General features: G+C 39.6%; 1 protein-coding gene and 1 long non-coding RNA gene across 51 annotated transcripts in view; one reads left to right on the top strand and one right to left on the bottom strand.

Annotated features, from left to right (window-relative positions):
* ncor1 (nuclear receptor corepressor 1) overlaps window positions 1-20,478 on the top strand; it is a 92,889-nt gene that overhangs the window by 42,663 nt on the left and 29,748 nt on the right. For 49 of the 50 annotated variants that reach the window (XM_083531518.1, XM_083531493.1, XM_083531490.1 and 46 more), the window contains 5 exons: window positions 9,370-9,500; window positions 11,560-11,771; window positions 12,740-12,844; window positions 16,288-16,350; window positions 19,394-19,530. In XM_083531518.1, coding sequence (XP_083387644.1) covers window positions 9,370-9,500; window positions 11,560-11,771; window positions 12,740-12,844; window positions 16,288-16,350; window positions 19,394-19,530 — 648 coding nt within the window. The remainder of the gene's footprint in view (window positions 1-9,369; window positions 9,501-11,559; window positions 11,772-12,739; window positions 12,845-16,287; window positions 16,351-19,393; window positions 19,531-20,478) is intronic. The other variant, XM_083531505.1, reaches the window with a different exon arrangement.
* Window positions 3,601-4,741, bottom strand: LOC310720741. The gene is made up of 2 exons (XR_014531814.1): window positions 4,335-4,741; window positions 3,601-3,631 (listed from the first exon to the last, which is right to left on the bottom strand). It is a non-coding gene; the product is annotated as an uncharacterized lncRNA (long non-coding RNA).

Here is a 20,478-nt window from a genome sequence, read left to right as displayed (position 1 = left end):
CTGAATGTTTGCACACATTTAAGTGACGTGCCGCCAGGTGTTCATAAATACACTGATGCATCAGACTAAACCAGGCGGTACTCCATACTCTTCTATAGCGCACACTTTCCTTTAGCTCCAGTTTTATTCCTTTCTTTATTTTCCTCTTCCTTTCTCCCCTAATTTGGCCAGTTTCTGCCCAGCGTCCCACTCTAATCTTTCATCTCCTCATTCAGTAGAATGAAGTCATGCACTTCCTCTAAGACGCACAAAAGCAGCCACATTTTAAGCTGCTGCTCCTGTGGCTTCACAGGGCAGTGGAACACACACAGAGAAAATCCTTAAAAAGAGTCCACCACTGCCTGATTGACTGCTGGCTTTGGGAGCACAGGGTTTCCAACTCACCATCTCTGGATGATTGGGCAAATGCTTTCCTGTATGAAGCACGTATTAGTATTATTCATGCTTAAAAAAAGACACATTTTTGACCTGCATTGCTCTGAAAAAGTCAACTGGTGATACACTTCTGTTTAAGTGTGTGTGTGTGTGTGTGTGTGTGTGCGCGCGCGCGTCAGGGTATCTCTGAAGCACTGGATAACTGTGAAGCTATGTCATGAGTCCAATATCAATAATTAAAAAGATATTTTGATAAAGCCACACACATAAATACACACACACTGACCTTTCAGCCCTGTAGAGGACACAGAGTGTTTGCTATTTTGGGGACAGGTGGAAGCAGCACATGGTCTGTTGCTCCATTTTTCTGACGAGGCAAAGCCGATTATTATTTGTATTTATTTATATTTAAAGCCTTAGCGACTGAAAGTCTTCAGAGTGCAAAGTTTGTTGTCTGGTACTTTCTCCTCTTTCCTCTACAAGCTCTATAAAAGAGAGGGAGGTGTACCAAAGACATAAATGAAACCAAGGAACAGTGGCAGCTTTGCTGTGGTTTGCTCCAGCAGCCTGTGTGCGATGGCGTCTTTGACATTTTGTTCCACGTAGAAAAGGTGGTGAGTGTTGTGAGAACGTAGGACCGGTCTCCCCCTTTCCTGCTCGTCTCAGTGGTATGTCCCGCTTTCCCATGTCTAGGACAGGAACTAGAAAAGTTTGTCGTACGGCTGTGAGTGCCAATCAAACGCCTCAGACACGTAACACCTGGCCCAGCCCTGTCACCCAAGTGTGTGTGTGTGTGTGTGTGTGTGTGTGAGAGAGATATGCGCTGTGATTCGGGAGCGAGTGGAAGGTATGCGGTGGCAGCGCCGAGCCTGAAAGAGCTACAGTTTGGAGTAGATTCTGAGCTGCCGCCGTCATCATGGTGCGTGAGCGCAATACGCCGCCGCTGCCGGGGTCCGACTGCTTTACACATGCACATACTGACTGATGAAACTAAAGGTAGTGTGTGTGTGTGTGTGTGTGTGTCAGCCTTGTGTCTCTGTTCATATGGGTGTTTGTGTGCGCCAGTTGTCGCAGTGTGTTACTGTATACTTATCATATTGTGCGCGTGTATGCTATTTTTATTTGATTCTTGCATCACAAAATGTGTGTGTTAGCTGGCGGGCGCTAGATCAGAGATCTTAAAGTTAGATGTTTTAATTTATTTTAATTTTTTAATTTTTAATTTTTTTTTTACATTAGACAATTTAGTTTACTCGCATATCATAAAATACCAGGATTAAACGGGCAATGAATCCGAATGAAGTCTCACCCAGATCGCATTTAGCCATCAATAGGCTTTTGTGCTGATGAGACGAGTGTATGTTGGTCTCGCGAAAGTGTTCCGCCATTTAGGAACACAGTCATTATTGTTGGAAAGAAAAACGTCTTTCTCCGACTCAGTCCGTTTGTTGATCCGCATTCCAACTCGAAGTCAGTTGTCTTCCCAGCGTTCCAGACTTCGGAGGCCGTTGGCTTGCGAGTCTGTCATTTCCTAAAACAAATAAGTGCCTTGTGAATCAGCAAAAAAACAAGTATCCGAAACCTAAAGTCGAGCGCTAGAGAAAAGGAGATTTTTACAGCCTCTAAAGCTAAACCCGTTTAAAAAAACTAATCCTTCAACCTGATTGCGTATTTTTGACGATGGAACCATCAGAACTGGACGACCTCTTTTCATGAGACAGGAGTTTCGACAGAACTTTGTGGATGCCTGATCTTTAGATTCGGATGTGCTTTTTAGACGTCCCATTCAACAATTTGCTGTTATAATATCCTCTACTCTATTGGGAAGATGTTTCACGAGATTCTGGCTCATTCACCCACAAGGGTGTTGGTAAACTCGGGTACTGATGTACGTGAGGAGGCCTGGGGTGCAGTCAATAATCCAACTCATCCTAAAGAAGGATGATAGTGTTTAGAGCACTATAGCAGGAGATCTTCCAATCCAGCCCATATAAAGCATATGTTCCTGGAGCTGGCTTTGTGCACAGGGGCAGTGTTATGCTGGAACAGGATTGGATCTCCTCGTGGAAATGAAAATAAACAATTGTATCCTATCGCATGCAGTGACCTCCTTTAGAATTGTGTGGCTCCAACAGTTTGAGGAAGAACCACATATGGCTGGAAATGTCATGTCTCAATTGTTTTGTCCATATATAATGGCTCTTGATCATTTGTACATTGCATCCAGAAAAGATTTTATGTGACAGCAACTTTAACCCCTTACCAGGATGCTAGAATATATTAAACAGATTGCTGTATATTAAAAACATCTGCATCGACCAGGAGTGTCATGTCCACCGATATCAGATATAACATTAAGACCACCTGCTTGATATTGTATTGACCCCCCCCCCTTTTTTTTTGCTACCCAAACAGTCCTTAACCTGTTGCCTCGCTCGCCCATGACCCTGTCGCCGGTTCACCACTGTTCCTCCCTTGGAGCACTTTTCATAGATACTGAGCACTGCAGACCAGAAACACCCCACAAGAGCTGCAGTTTTGGAGATGCTCTGACCCAGTCATCTAGACATCACTATTTGTCAAACTTGCTCAAATCCTTATGTTTGCCCATTTTTCCTGCTTTGAACACATCAACTTTAAGGACAAAATGTGCACCTGCTGGCTGATATTTCCCATCCACTAACAGGTGCCATGATCAAGAGGTAGTTTTATTCACTTCACCTGTCAGTGGTCATAAAGTTATGCCTGATCGCTGTATTTTCCGATGCTCAACAGAATCCACCGAAAGGAAATAACTCATAAGATCTTCATCTAAATCTGAAAAGGGTTTGCATTGGACACTTGCTGCATCCATGACGTTAATTTTCAAACACTGGTAGAAATATTCTGAGAACTGAATATGATCTAGATCTATTAATGCACACGAAGCATCCCCACACAATAATGGTAAACACATTCGAGAACTTGGCTTCTTCTTGGCTTTAGGATTTAAAAGGTACCATTAGCAGGGCTGTTGGAGGCCTCTCTGTTCCTTGGCCTGAAGTGGAAGCCCAGCATGGAGTTTGACATCCTTTATGTTGGGTTTGAGGTCATATCCATCTGGCCTGGATCTGAATCTTTCCAGTCTAGGGTGTTTCTAGAATGGCTCTGGGATGGGAGGAGTCTCAGAAAGCCTTGTTATTATAACCTATTATATTGGTCATATTAGTCTCTGGCATACGCTACATACACTATATTTCCAAAAGTATTGGGTCACCTGCTCAAGTACGGTGTGATTTTTGAGCATTGCATTCCACATTTAGTCCCAATTTGCTCTTATTATTCCTTCCACTCTTCTGGGAAGATGTTCCACTAGATTTTGGAGTGTGTTTATGGATATTTATGTTCATCAGCCACAAGAGTATTACAAAAGGCAGGTACTGATGTAGGTGAGGAATCCTGGGGTGCTGTCAGCGTTCCAATTCATCCCAAAGGTGTTGAGAAGGGATGAGATCAGAGCTTTATAGCAGGCCACTCAAGATCTTCATCTCCAAACCATGTAAACCAGATCTTCATTGTGCACAGGGGCATTGCCGTGCTGGAGCAGGTTTGGGTTTCCAAGTTCAAATGAATGCAAAATTGTATTAAAACGCATCTAAAGGCGTCCTGTACAATTGAGTGCCTCCAGTTTTTTGGTAACAGTTTGAAAAAGAACCACATATAGCAGGAAAGGGCAGGTGACCCAATACTTTTGGAAATATAGCATATGTGCTTGAAGCACAGCTTGACTAGAGTGAAATTACAGGGAAAATTGACAGTGACTTTTCCCATGCTGCTCATTCCAGGTTTTATTCATCCGTTAAAAAAAAAAAAGTTTGAAATCTAGATTACAAATAATTGCCTTTAGACTTAATTTCTTAATCCTGGTTTCTCAGACCACACTTCACATCGATTGTTTGTACCACACCACAACAGCTTACTGAATCCCTATCAATGCCTGTTATACTTACAGAGGACTGTAGATAGCACGTCACATAGAACAAAAGAAATGGCAAATGTAATCTAGCTTTATTTTTCACTGAAAATGTGTTCATAGTTCGAACATGCTACGCTGAACCTCAGTAACTTGTGCAACTCTTTTAATAAACCAGATCTTTTTGTATTGTCAATCCTCTTATTTTACGTCGAAAACCGTGTTCTGTCTAAACGCTTAATTGTTTTGGGGAAATTTGTGAAGCCTGCAATAAATAATGAATAAATGTCACCTCACAAGAAAAAGATGAATTATTAACTATTATAAAGAATTAGTCTTATTTATACAAATCATTTACACCGTATCAATTGTTAATTTGGAAGCCGGAACTTATTATGCAAGTCTTGCTGTATAATGTACACAACTAGAGGTCGTCCGATTCATCGGTTTTGGCAGATAATCCAAAAAGTTGATAGCTGGAACTAAAAAACACATGTATGCTGTTTTGTCTCGTATTGTTTGCATAGTTTCGTATAGCCTCTGCTGTCTTGTTTAGTCTTAAGTTAAATGTATAGTGATATTTGTCTGTACTTTTAATTTTCTTTTTAATTACTTTTAAAATTCCTCGTATCAACGCACTTGGCCAATAAACCTGATTCTGATTTTGATTCTGATTCTGATACTGATAGTTTTTCCAGGTTGCGTCCATAGAGCGGCTACTTTTATTATACAGTTACGAGAGCAGCCTCTGGAGGCGAATCATTGCCGCCATATGCTATTTGTTGAAGTGTCTTTTTTTTTATTAATTAATTTATTTTAAATTTTTTCTTTTATTTTGGGTTTATAGTTTTTTTATTTGTATTTTTATTTTGGGTTTATAGTTTTTTTTAATTTGTATTTTTATTTTGGGTTTATAGTTTTACTTTTTGTTTCAGTTTAAATGCATGGCTTTTTTCCCCCACTATTTATTAATATAATTCATATATTAATTTAATTTAGCAAATTTTCATGATTCAGTACTGTTTTTTCCCCCCCATTCTTAAATTCAGTATTCTTTTACATGGAGAGTTGTGCTTATTCATTTTTTAACCAGTATCCATTTTAAAAGCTATCGATTTATTAATCAGTTATTGGAACCAGATTACAGATAAACTTTGTGCATTTAACCACTGTTTTTTATAAATTTGCTTATTGACTGAGCGTAAGATGGAGCCTAGTCATCAAATACTGTGTGTATTACACTCACTCTAATAAACTTGGACCATTTCTACCTCCATGGCTTTTTCCCTGGGAGTCCACACACAGACGTCGTCTACCTTGCGTCTATATGCGGCTAAAGATTGTTGTTTTAGACTTTGGAGAATATGTTGGATAAATCCTGGATGCTATTATTGCGTTATATATTGTAGTAAGTAATTGTTTGTAAATGTGGACGATGTCATGATGCAAGCTCCTTTCTTCCACTAATACTTTAAAATTTTAAGATGAAGAACATTATATTTCCTTAAAATGACCAAATACGAGCCAGTTGTTCACTGACCTGAAGTGCCTGCTTCTGAATATGATTGGGGGGGGGGGGGGTCTCTCTTTATTACCGTGAGCACTTTGGTTTATTAATAGAGCCTAAGTGGAAGTAGAGAGCTCGGGAACATGATTGGCGTTTTGTATAAATGATTCTCTCTTTCTCTCTCTCTCTCCCTACCTTCTCTGGGCGCTTGTTTGCTGCATACTTTTAATTAGTACAAAATCCATTTAAATGGACGTATTCAGGGCTCACTGGGCATTTTAATGTAATTTTTTAAGTATGTTTAGTTCTATTCTTCATCTTGGTCTCTTTCATTTCACGCCGATTCTATTTTCCCCTCTCTCTCTCTCTCTCTCTCTCTCTCTCTCTCTCTCTCTCTCTCTCTCTCTCTCTCTCTCTCTCTCTCTCTCTCTCTCTCTCTCTCTCTCTCTCTCTCTCTCTCTCTCTCTCTCTCTCTCTCTCTCTCTCTCTCTCTGACTCAACTATCGAGCCTTTGACATTCCTTGGCCCCATCTGGTGTCTGCATGGCTTATTTGTCTTGGCTGAAGCAGCTTTGTTCTCGTAACAGTTTTAACCCAATAAAGTGCTTATATTTCTCTTGTAGGAGAAGGTCAGACTTGTGGATTGTTGTAATTGGAGTTATTTTGCAACTGATCAGCCTTTTTAAAAAGCATAGTTTTGTATTGTGTGCTTCATAATTATTGGCCCTCACAGAAATCCTATTGAGAACCTGTATCCTCAAATTAAATACAGGCAGAAACAATACATGGCCACAGACAGGTAGAAACTATACATGGCCACAGATGGACAGATTTATTTCATTTTTTTTTTTTTACTGAGTCATTGGTTTGATAGTTGATTACTGGAAACATCTATCGACAAAAATCTATACCGATAGTTTTACTGGGTTGCTTACTACAGTGCGAGAGCCTCTAGAGGCGAATCACTTTCATTATCATTCATTTTGGAGGTAACTGTTTTTTTATATATATTTCGAGTGTTTAATTTTTGTCTCGCTTCAGTTAGAATGCGTCTTTTATTTTCCTTAACATTTATTTATATATATATATATATATAATAATTACATTGATCTCATTTAGCAAGTTTTCATTTAGTACTGTTTTGCGTGACGTATTTTGTTTGTTTTTCAGTTTATTAATCGTTATCCGCAAGTCCGATCCAACCTAGCTTTCGGTTTCTGTAAAATCAGTTCAATGGATGAGAGTTGTTTTAAATAATTTGCATACAAAATATTTTGTCCATGCACCATGTCTGACCGATTTAAGTTTCGCCCAACCTGTTGAATGTTTTCAAAGTGCATTCTGCATAATTATTGAAACAGTGTATTTTGTGATTTTTTTCAAAATGTCAATAATGCTGTTGCCATTGTGAGTTATTTTACATGTAATAACATCCACATTGTAATATAATTGTTGGGGATGAAATTAAATCTTTAAACATACCGACAGTCTTAGAAAAATGAACAAAAATGGCATGTGCGTTATAGTTTTGAACAATATGACACCTTTTCGCAATACAATGTGCATCCCATCAAGGGAGGAGCAACATATCTGGATGCTATAGTTTTTTTTTTTGTTGTTGTTTGTATGTTTTCCCATATAGCATGGTGTAGTTTTAACCCAGTCACGGGGCCTCCTGGTGCCTTGCGTTCCTCTGATCGGCGCTCTTTTTTACAACTTTTTATTTTTCACCCCACCGTCTTTGAACCGAGTCCCGTCAACAGTGAACCTATTGTGATTTTGGAGCCTGGACGAAAGCTTTTCCTTCCAAACAACCTCGTCCATGTGAACATCATCAAAGCACCTCATAGTGCTAATCTTATCTTTGGAGCATGCACCAGCCTCTTAAACTCTGTCATCTCTCTTCATTTTGTCGTTCTCTCATTTTTCTCTCGATTTAGTTTAATGAGTAACTTCAGGCCACTTTGTGTTTTCATAAGACCACCATATTTAAGCGTGTATGCTTTGGCCTGTCCTTTAATTTTTTATTTAATGTGTAATTCTGTTTTTTTGTTTTTTTTACACAACACACACAACCTTTATCTTAGTCATTCTTTGGGCACAGCTTGTTGAACCCTAGCGATAATCTACATCTCAGCATGGCTGCGTAATGGACGATGAGTCAGATGATATGGAGGCATGTTTTCCCACAACGAGATTAACGAGTCTAATGCGGAGCCATTCTCACAGGGCGCTCTTCAATTAAACTTGCTTTGAAGTGGAGAAGCAGACATCATCCAGGTCAGCAAAAGTCCCCCGCTCTCCATCCAGAAAAGGGGCTCGTCAGATTTTATCTCGGTTTTTAAAAGGACAGTGAGTTTGGACAGATTTATGCAGCACTGAAGAGCAGGGTGTTGACCAAATGCAGCTTTTAAATAACAGGCCTGTGCTGTGATTTGAGATTTGGTTTTTTGTTTGACTGTGGATAAATTTCATGTGCATGTTCCTTTTGTTCATTATTGTTCAAACTGAGTCATTAACGCTATCAAGATCGACAAACAAGCACAAGTAGTCCTCAATATTCTTATGCTTTTGTTGCATCGTTAACGTCAAAGGTTCGGAAAACCGTACAGTTACATTGTTTGCCTTGATTCCTCTTACTGTTACTGCCTGCTGCTGCACATTGCATTGTGATGCAGGTGAGAGGGCAGGCCATTTCATGATCTAGAACACTCCAGCTGACTGTTTGCTCTTTAACGCTTACAGAGCTTGCAAATGTGGGTCATTGTCTTGTTGTGCGGTGAAGTCGTTTTCCAATTAGCTGCATTCCAGTCGGAATTGCATGGTGATGAAGTTGGGAATGGTGGCCATGTTGGGTCAGTCTTCTTTTTCACCCGGTACAAGTCTCCAAAACAACCCCGAACTATTAACCCTCCATCTCCATGTTTAACTCTGGGTGTTTGGAAGTCTGCTAACATCATCTCTGCTGTTCTCCATCTTACATAAGCTCTTCTGTTTGAGTCAAAAAAATGTCCATTTGGACTTTACAGAACTTCCTTCCAGTCATTTACTGTCCAATTCTTGGACAAGAATGTGTCTCAAAAATATTAGGTGTTTTCAAATGTTCGACATGCACTGTAGCTCTGCAAAGCCTCCACACGTATCTAATATTCAGTTAGATCTGGTTGCTAACCCAAATGATGATGGGTTCCCCTTTTGAGTCTGGTTCCTCTCAAGGTTTCTTCCTCATAACATCTAAGGGAGTTTTTTCTTGCCACAGTCGCCACAGCTGCTCATCAGGGATAAATACACATCGTTCACATTAACTGTTTAATTCTGTAAAGCTGCTTTGAGATAATGTGTGTTGTGAAAAGCTCTATAGAAATAAACTTGACTAAGTAATTCTACACTACATTTTCTCTTTATAATATATGACACTTATAACTTGTAACAGCAAATGACTGAATGAAAATGAAAATCAGCAGGTTTTTTTTGTTTTGTTTTGTAAGCAGGACCCCAGACTAAACACGATCTGCTTTGTGTCGGCTTTCTCACAGCAGATAACACGGCCCTCACAGGAAGAAAAGTCCGAGGACAAGAACGAGGAGGAAAAGGCAGAGAAATCCGACAAGAAAGAGGAAGACGATAAGAAGGACGAGGAGGAGAAAGATGAAAAAGAGGACACGAAGTGAGCGCCGTTTTGATTTGTTTGTTGGGTTTTTTTTTTTTTTTTTCTTTCTTCCGAAGGTCGTTTTAACTCGTCAGATTGTTGGCTTCTGTTGTAGCTCTGACATCACTAATCTCTTAGAAAACCTAAATCCATGCAGTCTTTTCCATCGAAAAGACTCTTATACCACAGAAGGTTGCAATCCTGGTCATACCTTTTTTTTTTTTTTTTTTTTTATACAGGACCACTACTTGAGAACCATTTCTAATTAGTTTCTGGCTCTCTCCATCTCTCTCTCTCCTTTTCTCTGCGTATCACAGTCCATTTCACAAATCATATTTTTTAGTTTGAAGCACATCGGCTTCTGTTTCTTTCACTTCTGAGAATAGAACGGCTCTTTTATCAGCGCAGCGGGTCTGGAAATCTTTAATGAACGCAGATGGGGGAAATCTGCCGCGTCTCATTCGCAGCCAGAGTTTCTTGTCGACAAGGCCTTCTGTCTAACGGCATTAACACATTTGGAGCGCGCTCATATTTCTCAATCGCAGTGCCGTCAATATGCAGTGCTCCCGATCCGCTGTGTGTTGCTGCGGTGTTGCAGGAAAACGGAATGTAATGGTCGTAGAATTGACACTGGAGACTCCTTCCTGAATTGCTAAATATCTCTCAACCCAAAGGAAGCGAGACTAGAAGAAGTAGAGATTAATGATATGTATTTTTTTTTTATAGACATAGGAACTGTATAAAAGAAAATAAGCACTTGAATCACAATCAAGAAACACAGCAGCACACAGTACGTATAAATACAAAGTACAATACAAAATACAGTAAATAGACAAATGTATTGCGACAGCCATCTGTGCGTCTTCCCCAAACTGTTACCACAAAGTGGAATGACCGTTACGTAGCACTGGTGACTCCTCTCATAATTGCTCAACACCTCTAACCTTATAGGGAAGATTGACTATATTGATGATTACGCTCATGCTGTAAAAGTTCTAGCGATTAAACAATTATTTTAAAAGATGTGCCGTTTGACAAGAAATTAATCAGCACTATCCAAAGTACAATTAAATGGACAAAAGTAATGGGATGTGTGGTTCTTCCTATAACAGTTACCACAAAGTCAGAGGCACACAAGTATAAGATGTCTCTAGATCCGAGAGCATTGTAATTCACTAGAACTAGGAGACCCAAACCTGTTCCAGCATTGCAATGGCACTGTGCACACAGCCACCTCCTCGTTCATACGAAGTAGTTTCAAAACGTTTAAAAACTGGTTTTGTAACACGCCAACAGATGGCAGCACAAGGGTGCTGGAATAGTCACAGGGAGCACCGACCTTCATAAGTCAGTGTGCCAAAAGACATCGTCTTGGAGCCATGCGATCTCACTTCCGCTCCCAACCTACTCATTAGATTTGGCTTCTCCGGACTTCACATGTTTCCCGAAGATGAGGCTTGAGCTCAAGAGTCGCCGTTTTGACACCATTGCGGACATCCAGCCTGAATCAAAGAAGCTGCTTGACACGCAAGCAGCAGAAGCGCTGTATTGATGCGCGAAGGGGGTTATTGTTTTAAAGATGATGGTGTATAAACATAGATAAATAAAGTACTTTCTACTGGCTGAATGAGCACTAACCTCCACAAGCACATTCCAAACTCTAGTGTAGCATCTTCCCAAGAGAGTGATGACTATAATAACACTAAATGTGGAATGGGATGTTCTACGAGCACACACAAATCTTATAGTCCCCTGTCTACAAGCCTTTGTCCATATGTGTTAGGAAAAAAATGTCGGTTGAAAAATGATTCAGAATGGTTTCTTATTTTTCAAAAACCTTTTATTTCCCCTATTGTTCTAATTGAACTTTATACACCCTGTTTACACTTTGTTCTACTTCATGGTTCAACCTCAATCCCACAAACACACACACACGCACTTAAGACCCTAATGACGAGACGGCCATGTTCGTTTCCTGCTTTACTCTGTTGAAAAGAATGACATTTCAGATTCGCCACAAAATTTCCTGACGCATTCAGGGGCGTGCTTTTCACACACATCTGCTTGTTTGGTACAGGGACATTGGCAAAGACAAAGAGAAGTGTGAAGGAGAGGACGAGGAAGGGAAGGAGCAGAGCACGCCACGCGGCCGCAAGACTGCTAACAGCCAGGGACGGCGTAAGGGCCGAATCACAACACGCTCTATGGCCATCGAAGCGGCTAGTACTGCCACAGAGGAAGCACCAGCACCACCCCCTCCCCCACCACCGCCACCACCACCTGAGCCTGGTAATACACACACACACGCTCTTATACCCCGTTCAAAACACAATAAAATGTGTTTAATCTAGGTGTGTTTAATATATAGTCTATTATAAGAGCATTATTACTATCATAGTCACTCTTTTTTTTTATATTCATTGCTATTGAAATCAAAATATTTGTTTACTGATGAATGTGGTTGGTGGTTGAATCCAACAAATAATTAGGATATGGTAATAACCAGAGTTCGAATGATACTGATAGCTATGTTGAATCGTACTTGCCGATAACCAATTTTTACATTTTTTTAAAATGGATGCTGGATTTAAAAAAAAAAAACACGCCATGTAAAATAGTACTGAACTTTAAAAAAAAAAAAAAAAACCAGTACCGAATCATAAAAATGTGCTAAAAGACATAAATACGAATATATTAATTTCTAATTATAAAATGAATTTATTCTAAATATAATATAGCGCTCTTCGAGCAATGCACAGTCTCGCGTGTAAAAACAAACAGCACGTGGCATCAGGGATTCGCCTCTAGAGGCCGACAGCGGACCTGAAGCCGGAAAAACTATCGGTATGGATTTTTGCCAACAGTTCCAGCAATCAACTATCGTTGCCTCTACCTCTATTAATAACTAAGGCAAATTTTAGTTTAAAAGCCAACCTTTCATTAAATACAGATATGAGTAAAACATATTTTAAATTCTATTTTTAAGATATGTGTTTGGCATTTTACAGAGGGCCGTTCCAAATGTGGGGGTCGGAGAGCTCAGTGTTTTGTTCTACTCTTCTGAAGATTTGTTTTTGATTAAAACTAAAAAACTCTCGGATCAGCATTCGTTAACCATCTTTGCGTGTTCATCAGTGTAACATGGTTTACATACGAGTCCCTTATAGTATACAGATTTGCACTCCTCCTAAATAGAGCTCTGAAAGTGATGGTAAAATGGGGAAGAAAAAAAAAACCTCTTTTTGTCTCCAAACTAGTTTTACTGGAGCCTGTCCCTCCACCCAAACCAGAGCCGGTGCCGAAGCCAGCACGTGAACTTGCTAAGCTCGCTCCTGTGACCCCCATGGACAACCAAGCACGAGGTATATACATGCACAAGCACTCTCGTTCTCGCCTCTGAAATCCTCACACCCTTGTTTGTTAAATCCAAATTTTTTGGCGCGAGGACGGTAGAGTTATCGTGCAATGTATGGTTGTGGAAGCCGAACGGTGTCATAAAGCTTGCTTTTTTTGCTCTGTGCGCTGACCCATTTCTGCGCCGCGAGTTTACAGCCAAGGAAATGAAAAAAGAGCTGTTTACACAGTAAGCTCCCCCCCTTCAGCTCTGTCAGCAATGCTTCTGTTGGATCCATCAGGGCTGCTGGCTGAAGCCTGTGTACTCTGACATTTGAGGCTTTTATTTTATTTTTTTCGATTTTCTCTTTGTTTTTTTCTACTCCTCCATTCTTTTCACTGGGAATAGTTTGGTTCAGGCTGTCCCGGGTTCCGTCCTCGCTTTGCCCAGCTGTCTGTCTTTCTGGGTGTGATGCTGTGTGTCTCAGGTGGATGTCATGGGGATGGAAAGGGCGAGTAAGAGCAGATAAACATCCTGCTTTTTCTCCCTCTCATTCTTTCTCTCTCAATCTTCGAGTCTTTATCTGTTGGTCGGTTCATCCAAAGTAGAATACACTAGAGCTCGACCGATTCATCAGTTGTGCCGATTCATGAGCACCAATAGTTGATTGCTGAAACTGTCGCAAAAATCCGTATTAATAGTTTTTCCGGGTTACGCTATGTAGTATGAGAGCGGCCTCTAGAGGCGAATCACTGACTGCGCTATTTATTATTTTGTTTGGATGCAACTTTTATATATATTTATTTATATATATAAATTTTTTTTATTAGCAGTTCCTTTTTGTCTCAGTTCAGTTCAAATACATGCCTTTTATTTTCTATTAAATTTATCATTATAATTCATATTTATTTTCAAGATTCAGTAATTTTTTTTAAATTATTATTCAGTAAAGTTCAGTACTATTTTACATGGAGTAAAATATTTAAAAAAAAAATGTATTGACCCCTTTAACCTTTAATTCTGTTAATACTTTTGCAAAGGGTTATAATCAACTTATTCCAAATTTAATCCTAAGGTTTTTAGGGAAAAAAATAAATAAATAAATCTTAAATTATTAAAGATTAATCAGTGGATTTAATAGTGTTTTGGCAAGTATGAAAAAACTAGCTATCGGTTGATCTCTAGAATATGCGTATGTCATATCCGCCATATTTGTGTTCCAGAATCACGGGTTCTGTGGGTAACTGTTGTCCCCACAGTGAGATCTGATTGAAGTCTTGCTCTGAGTCTGGTGCAGAATGTTAGAAAGACCAGGAGCATTCATTTGGTGCTGCTTATAAGCAAAATAAAGGCTGAGAGGAAGCTGTGAGTTGGCAGATGATGTGGTTGCATGCAGTTTGCTTTGGGCGCTTTTTGTCAATTTCTTTGTTTCGGAAGATTGGCATCCCGAGTGCAGGCGAGCTTGCGGCGTCCTGTTTCCCCATTTCCTGTTTCCTATCTCTCCCTGCTGTCCTCGAGTCACCTCGGAGCAAATGCCACCGCTCATAATCAGACTGGCTTTACCTCCATAAAACCTGTGTGTGATTGAGAGAGAGAGAGAGAGAGAGAGAGAGAGAGAGAGAGAGAGAGAGAGAGATAAAGTGTGACACACACACACACACCATGCATTCTTACCAATTTGCCAGCCATGGAAAGAGAGAGAGAGAGAGAGAGAGAGAGAGAGAGAGAGAGAGAGAGAGAGAGAGAGAGAGAGAGAGAGAGAGAGAGAGAGAGAGAGAGAGAGAGAGAGAGAGAGAGAGAGAGAGAGAGAGAGAGAGAGAGAGAGAGAGAGAGAGAGAGAGAGAGAGAGAGAGAGAGAGAGAGAGAGAGACTATAGTATACAAACACTGATGTTAACATCACTGAGTTTCGACATTTGTATGTGTGTATACACTCACTTACGCGCGCGCGCACGCAATTTGGATGCACACAGTGTGTTTATTTCATGCAGCTTAGAGATGTCTCTCTAAAAATTGCGAGCTGTGTTTGTGTGCGCGCGCACACGCGTGTGTTTGTGTGTGTGTGTGTGTGTTTTAAATGTCAGACAATGGAACATTCTGGTGTTTTTCAACACCTTTAATCAGTAGAGATGCAGTACATGGATTAAAAGACAGGGTAAAACACACACACACACACAAACAAGGGAAGGCATTTATTTAAGTTGTGATAGTCGGGACATTTTGTGCAGGAAATCTAAACACAGAAGACAAATCTTCTTATCGGCCCAGACACACAACACACTTGTATAAATGTCAGAGGGTCACACTGTGCTAAATTTGTCCGAATGTTTGTTCAATCTCAAGTAGTCTCTGGAGGGAGGAGGAGTGTGTGTGTGTGTGTGTGTGTGTTTGTGTGTGTGTGTGTTGCTCTGTACTTTACCCCCCACCACACACACGTACACTCTGCCCCACTGTTGCGCCGGTTGCCTCGCTCGCTTTCTCCTCTGTAATCGTGCATCAGAGACTCTGTCTAAAGGAGAGAAGGAGGAGCTTGTGCACTGTGTAACTACAGATCAGCTGATGGGAAAGAGAGAGAGGGAGAGAGAGGTGAAGGAAAAGAAATAGCAAAGAAGCGGAAAGATTGAGAGCGGGCGATACGAGGAGTAAAGGAGGGGAGGGAAATTCAGGGATTTGGAAAATTCAGGGAAGTGGGACGAGGGCTGGACAGCTGATGGAAACAAGTTATTAGATTAAAGATTGAGAAGAAGAGGGTGCATTACGGTCAGTCTGTTTCTCTCTCTCTCTCTCTCTCTCTCTCTCTCTCTCTCTCTCTCTCTCTCTCTCTCTCTCTCTCATTGTCTGTCTATTTGTTTTGTATTTTAGCTTCTTTCTAACTTTTTTCTACACACTCACTTTTTTCCCCCTGTCTCTCTACCTCGCTCTGACTTTTTATGTTTCACGGTTGCTCTCTCTCTCTCTCTCTCTCTCTCTCCCCCCTCTCTCTCAGTTCCCCTCCTATCCTTTTTCTTCCTTTTCTCGTCTCTTTTCCCCACTTGTTCTGTCTGTCCTTTCTTTTTCTTTCTATCCATCCCTCTTTTTGTGCATCTCTTACTATTTCTCTTTTCTGCCTCTCTGTCTTAATATTGTTCTCTTTTTATCCCTTTTCTTTTCCCCTTCCCCTAATTGTTCTATCTATCTATCTATCTATCTATCTATCTATCTATCTATCTATCTATCTATCTATCTATCTATCTATCTATCTATCTATCTATCTATCTATCTATCTATTTATCTATCTATTTATCTATTTTATTTTAGGTATGTTTTAACCATTTTTCCTCACTTACTCGCTCACTGTGTTTTTCTGTCTTTCTACTTCTTTTGCTCTGTCATTCTCTCTCTCTCTCTCTCTCTCTCTCTCTCTCTCTCTCTCTCTCTCTCTCTCTCCCCCCTGATTACTCCATGTTGTACTAAGTGGTGTGTGTGTGTGCAGGAGCTGTAGAGGCTGGAGAGACATCTCGCTGGACAGAGGAGGAGATGGAGGTTGCCAAAAAAGGTAGCATTCTCACTTCACGTTTCCACCGATCTGTTCTTTTCTGTACTCGTTGTCTTGGGAAACGGCGTGCGTGTGCTGCAGACGTCTGTGTGTTTGTGTACAGGTTGTGAAACACTGATGATTTGGGTTCTAATAAAGATTCGAATCAGAACCCTGTAGTAGCAGAGTGTGTGTTGATCGCTGGGTGGATCCATGTGTAAGGTGTCTGATTCTGACTTCTATGGATTTAAAGTTGGAGCAAATTAGCCAGCAAAACAAAATCTGCTTTTGATAGAAGTCTATATTGTCTATTTATGGGACACGGGATCTTCGTTTCTTTAGCGGTCTTTATAGAATTCATGCATAGACCCACATGTAAAACTCTGTTTGTTTGTGCTTACTTTCGCCTCATCAACTCTCCTTCATCTCAGTCCGTACTGGGTACGCGTTATGCACCAGCCAGATCATTCTCCTGTGAGCAAAGAACATGCTGTGCTTGAAAACACCACCGAAAAATGGCATTAAATCAGGACAAACATTAAGGATGGAGTCGTTTTGAGCGGAGAAGGAGATGAAGCCGGATACAGAATTAGGTCAGATATCTAAACCCCCGATCCTCATAAAGCCGGCTTTACATAATGAATCAGATACTTTTTTTTAATAAATATATATATTTTTTTATTGCAAGGAAAAATGAGACTTGAGTACAAGTTGAGTTTTGTGTGTTTATAGGTCACAGATTTGACGTCATGGCTGGCAAAAAAGCGCACATTAAAATCTTCTACTTTCATCTACGTAACTTTTGATATCATTTGACAAATCTCGTGTAATATAGTGAAACGGTGTTTTTCAGGTCAGACTCCGACCTGAGCTTTAGACATTTTTGATGGATCGTGTAAAAGCCAGCAAGATGCACATTAAGGCCATGTTGCATTTCCCAGGGCTTTTTAATCAGTCACGGGACAGAGGTGTAACGGTACAAAAAAGCCTTTTTTTTTTTTTTTTTTTTTTTTACATTTATTATTACAATTTGTAAACAAGTACAGTTTAAATTTTTTTTAAACAATGTTAAATGGAACAATGTTAAATGCCTGCTTGGTTTAATTAAATTTTTTAAGTATATAAAATTCAAATCGGTCAAATTAATGCAATGGACTTTTTTTATTGCGTTGTTAAAATCGAACATTTGATTAAATTCGCACAAATTAAAATGGATTCAAACAAATAAAATAAATGCCAACATTTAGTTCACATTTGTTAAACCCAATTTTGTTACCACAGTTGTGTGTCTAAGTGTGTGTTTTGCATTTAATATTACATTTTCTAAACGATATGCTCTACTTTAACAAATGTCTTCATTTAAGAAACACACAATAGTTTATTCATAAATGAATTCATTCCATCCCGTCTCGATATGCGGAACTGTCAGGTTTTCCTCGTTTTAAGAGACATTTTTAAAGGGTTGTACATAAAACGCAAAAGAATCCACATCTCTAGCCTGTTGTAAAAAAAATGCGCAGACTAAACAAACTTGCAGTCCGCCACTAAATATGTTCGGCAAAAAGCTCAGATTTGATGTTCCGCATATAATACAAGAATCGAAAGAATCGAAGTGTGCACCGTACCAAAAGTCCTGTACCGACATGGCGCAATACCGAAAGTGTGCTCCGGGCAGTCGACCCCGAGTAAATAAAAGTCCCTGATTAGGATCAATCATGTGTTCATCTCTGTGTGTCTCATGTTTATTAAACAGACATGGAGAGCGTCTTCAAAAAGCTTCCCTTTCGTCTACTAAAAACGCCATCTCGGTGTGAACGCAAGGCCAAAACGGAGAGAAATAGATGCGTTTCCAAACGAAAACTTATTATTGTGCACACGACCGTAGTGTAGTTGTTCTGTTTCCTATTTGCAAAGACATCACACACATGCAGCTTCTTTTATTATTATTTTGACAGTTTTCCTTTGTGCAGACTGCAGTCATCATTTTCCTTCCTTTATCTTTTTTGCCCGTTTTCTCTTCTGCGTTCTGAAAGCAGAAGTTCTAGGAGGAAGAAGGAAGTGGGAAACACTAGGGGTGTGTGTGTGTTTGTGTCATGTGCACATATTAGCTTTGCAGAAAGAGGAAGGATTTCCAATCGGGGTTCCACTGTAAAAGACGTGAACTCAGCGTAAAGTAGACGCAAAATAAACAGACAAATGTTCTACAGAGGTCGTGGGTCGCAAACTATTATTTGTGGTAAAGGTCACAGTTCATAATGGGACAAAAAAAAAAAGTTATAAAAGCATGGTTTGTTTTAAATGGCATTTTATAATACGGAGAAATGATTAATGTTTTATGTTAAGGTTATGCTCCAGTAACTTTAAATAAGTTTCTCACTAATATGCCTTTATATTGGAATTAAAACAGCTTTTTTTGGGGGGGGTTTTGCATCCAGAATTTTTTTGAAATAGAAGAATGATCTTAAAAAGTTACAATGTGGTTCTACATCAGTATATATTTAAGGTTGCCTTGTATTTCTTTGTTAGATTATTGTACTCCATGTGATGAAGCTAAGCTTGCTTTAAAACTTTTTAAGGCAGGTTTTTTTTTTTTTTTTTTTTTTGTTTTGTTTTTATTTATTTTTGTATTCAACCACTGTAAAAAAAAAAAATAATTGTCTGTGTCTCATAAGAATGGCTAGAATGATAAATAACATGGACAAAACAAACTCCTGTCACTCACTGGTAAGAATGTGGAGTTAAGCCGTGTGCCCAAGGTAACACATCCACTATAGCCAAGCTGATTGGAGGATTAACCTCGCCATAGGTTACTCAGGAGAAGGTATTAAAATCAGTACTGCCCATTAAGCTCGTGTACAGAAGGGTTCAGAGGAGGGTACGAGTGAAGAATCGACTGTGTGTGTGTGTGTGTGTGTGTGTGTGTATATGTTTTGTGTGTCAGCTTCGTGAAAGGCGGTTGTCTGTTTGTCTTGGTGATGCAAGGATCCAAGTCTATTTCCCTTAAAGTCACTTCATTAAGCATTTACGGTTTCAAGTGACTCAGCATGCTTTTCTCCTCCCGCAGGGCTGGTAGAGCACGGGAGGAACTGGTCGGCCATTGCTAAAATGGTGGGCACTAAGAGTGAGGCGCAGTGCAAGAACTTCTACTTCAACTACAAGAGGCGACACAACCTGGACGACTTGCTGCCTCAATCCAAGCAGGTGAATTCTTATGTTTCTTTTCGAAGCATGCACTTCGATTTTAGATCATAATCGGCATCTATGATATAATGGCACAGCAGGTGGTGTTGGTGCGAGTAGGGATCCTGGTACGATCTTGAGCTTGGGCTTTTAGCATGTTCTACCTCCTTAAAATAGGCAAGTAGGTGGATCGCTGGTTTCAAATGGGTCCAGGTGAGAATGTGTTCCCAGGATATGCTCCAAAGCCGCTGACTATATTTAAATATATATATATATATATATATATATATATATATATATATATATATATATATATATATATATATATATATATATACACACACACTAGCTGAAAGTACCCGTGCTTCGCTACGGAAGGCAGAACGCTAAGCAATATGGCAATAAGCAGTAAGCACTGAGCAGGACTGGATGATCAGAGATCAGAACGTAACGTCAACAAATAACGTACTACCCCTTTGTAGTACCGATACAGGGCAAACTACTTTGAAAATCATTTTTATCGTGCATCTAACATCTAATAAGAAACAATGTACTAAGTTTCATTAGGATCCGTAATGTTATTTCAAAGAATTTACAATGTGTGAGAAATCGCGTTTTTCGTGTGTTAGCCGCGATCCAGGCCGAATTTTTCAAAACCCTTTCTTAGTGAGCACCTAAGACCCAAGAGGAAGGTATGTTTCAAATTTCATTGCAATCCGTTCAGTGATTTTTGAGATTTCGTGATGAGTGAGTGAGTCAGTGGTATTTGAGCTTTATATATATATATATGTATATATATATATATATATATATATATATATATATATATATATATGTATATATATGTATATATATATATATATATATATAGATAATAATAAAATACACACAACACTAATCATCTCTTCATCATGGCACCTGTTAGTGGGTGGGATATATTAAGTAAACATTTGATCTTCAAACTCGATG

This window comes from Silurus aristotelis (genome assembly GCF_946808225.1).
Source record: "Silurus aristotelis genome assembly, chromosome: 26".
NCBI classification, from domain to species: Eukaryota; Metazoa; Chordata; class Actinopteri; order Siluriformes; family Siluridae; genus Silurus; species Silurus aristotelis.
This window is presented reverse-complemented; position numbering and strand designations above follow the sequence as displayed.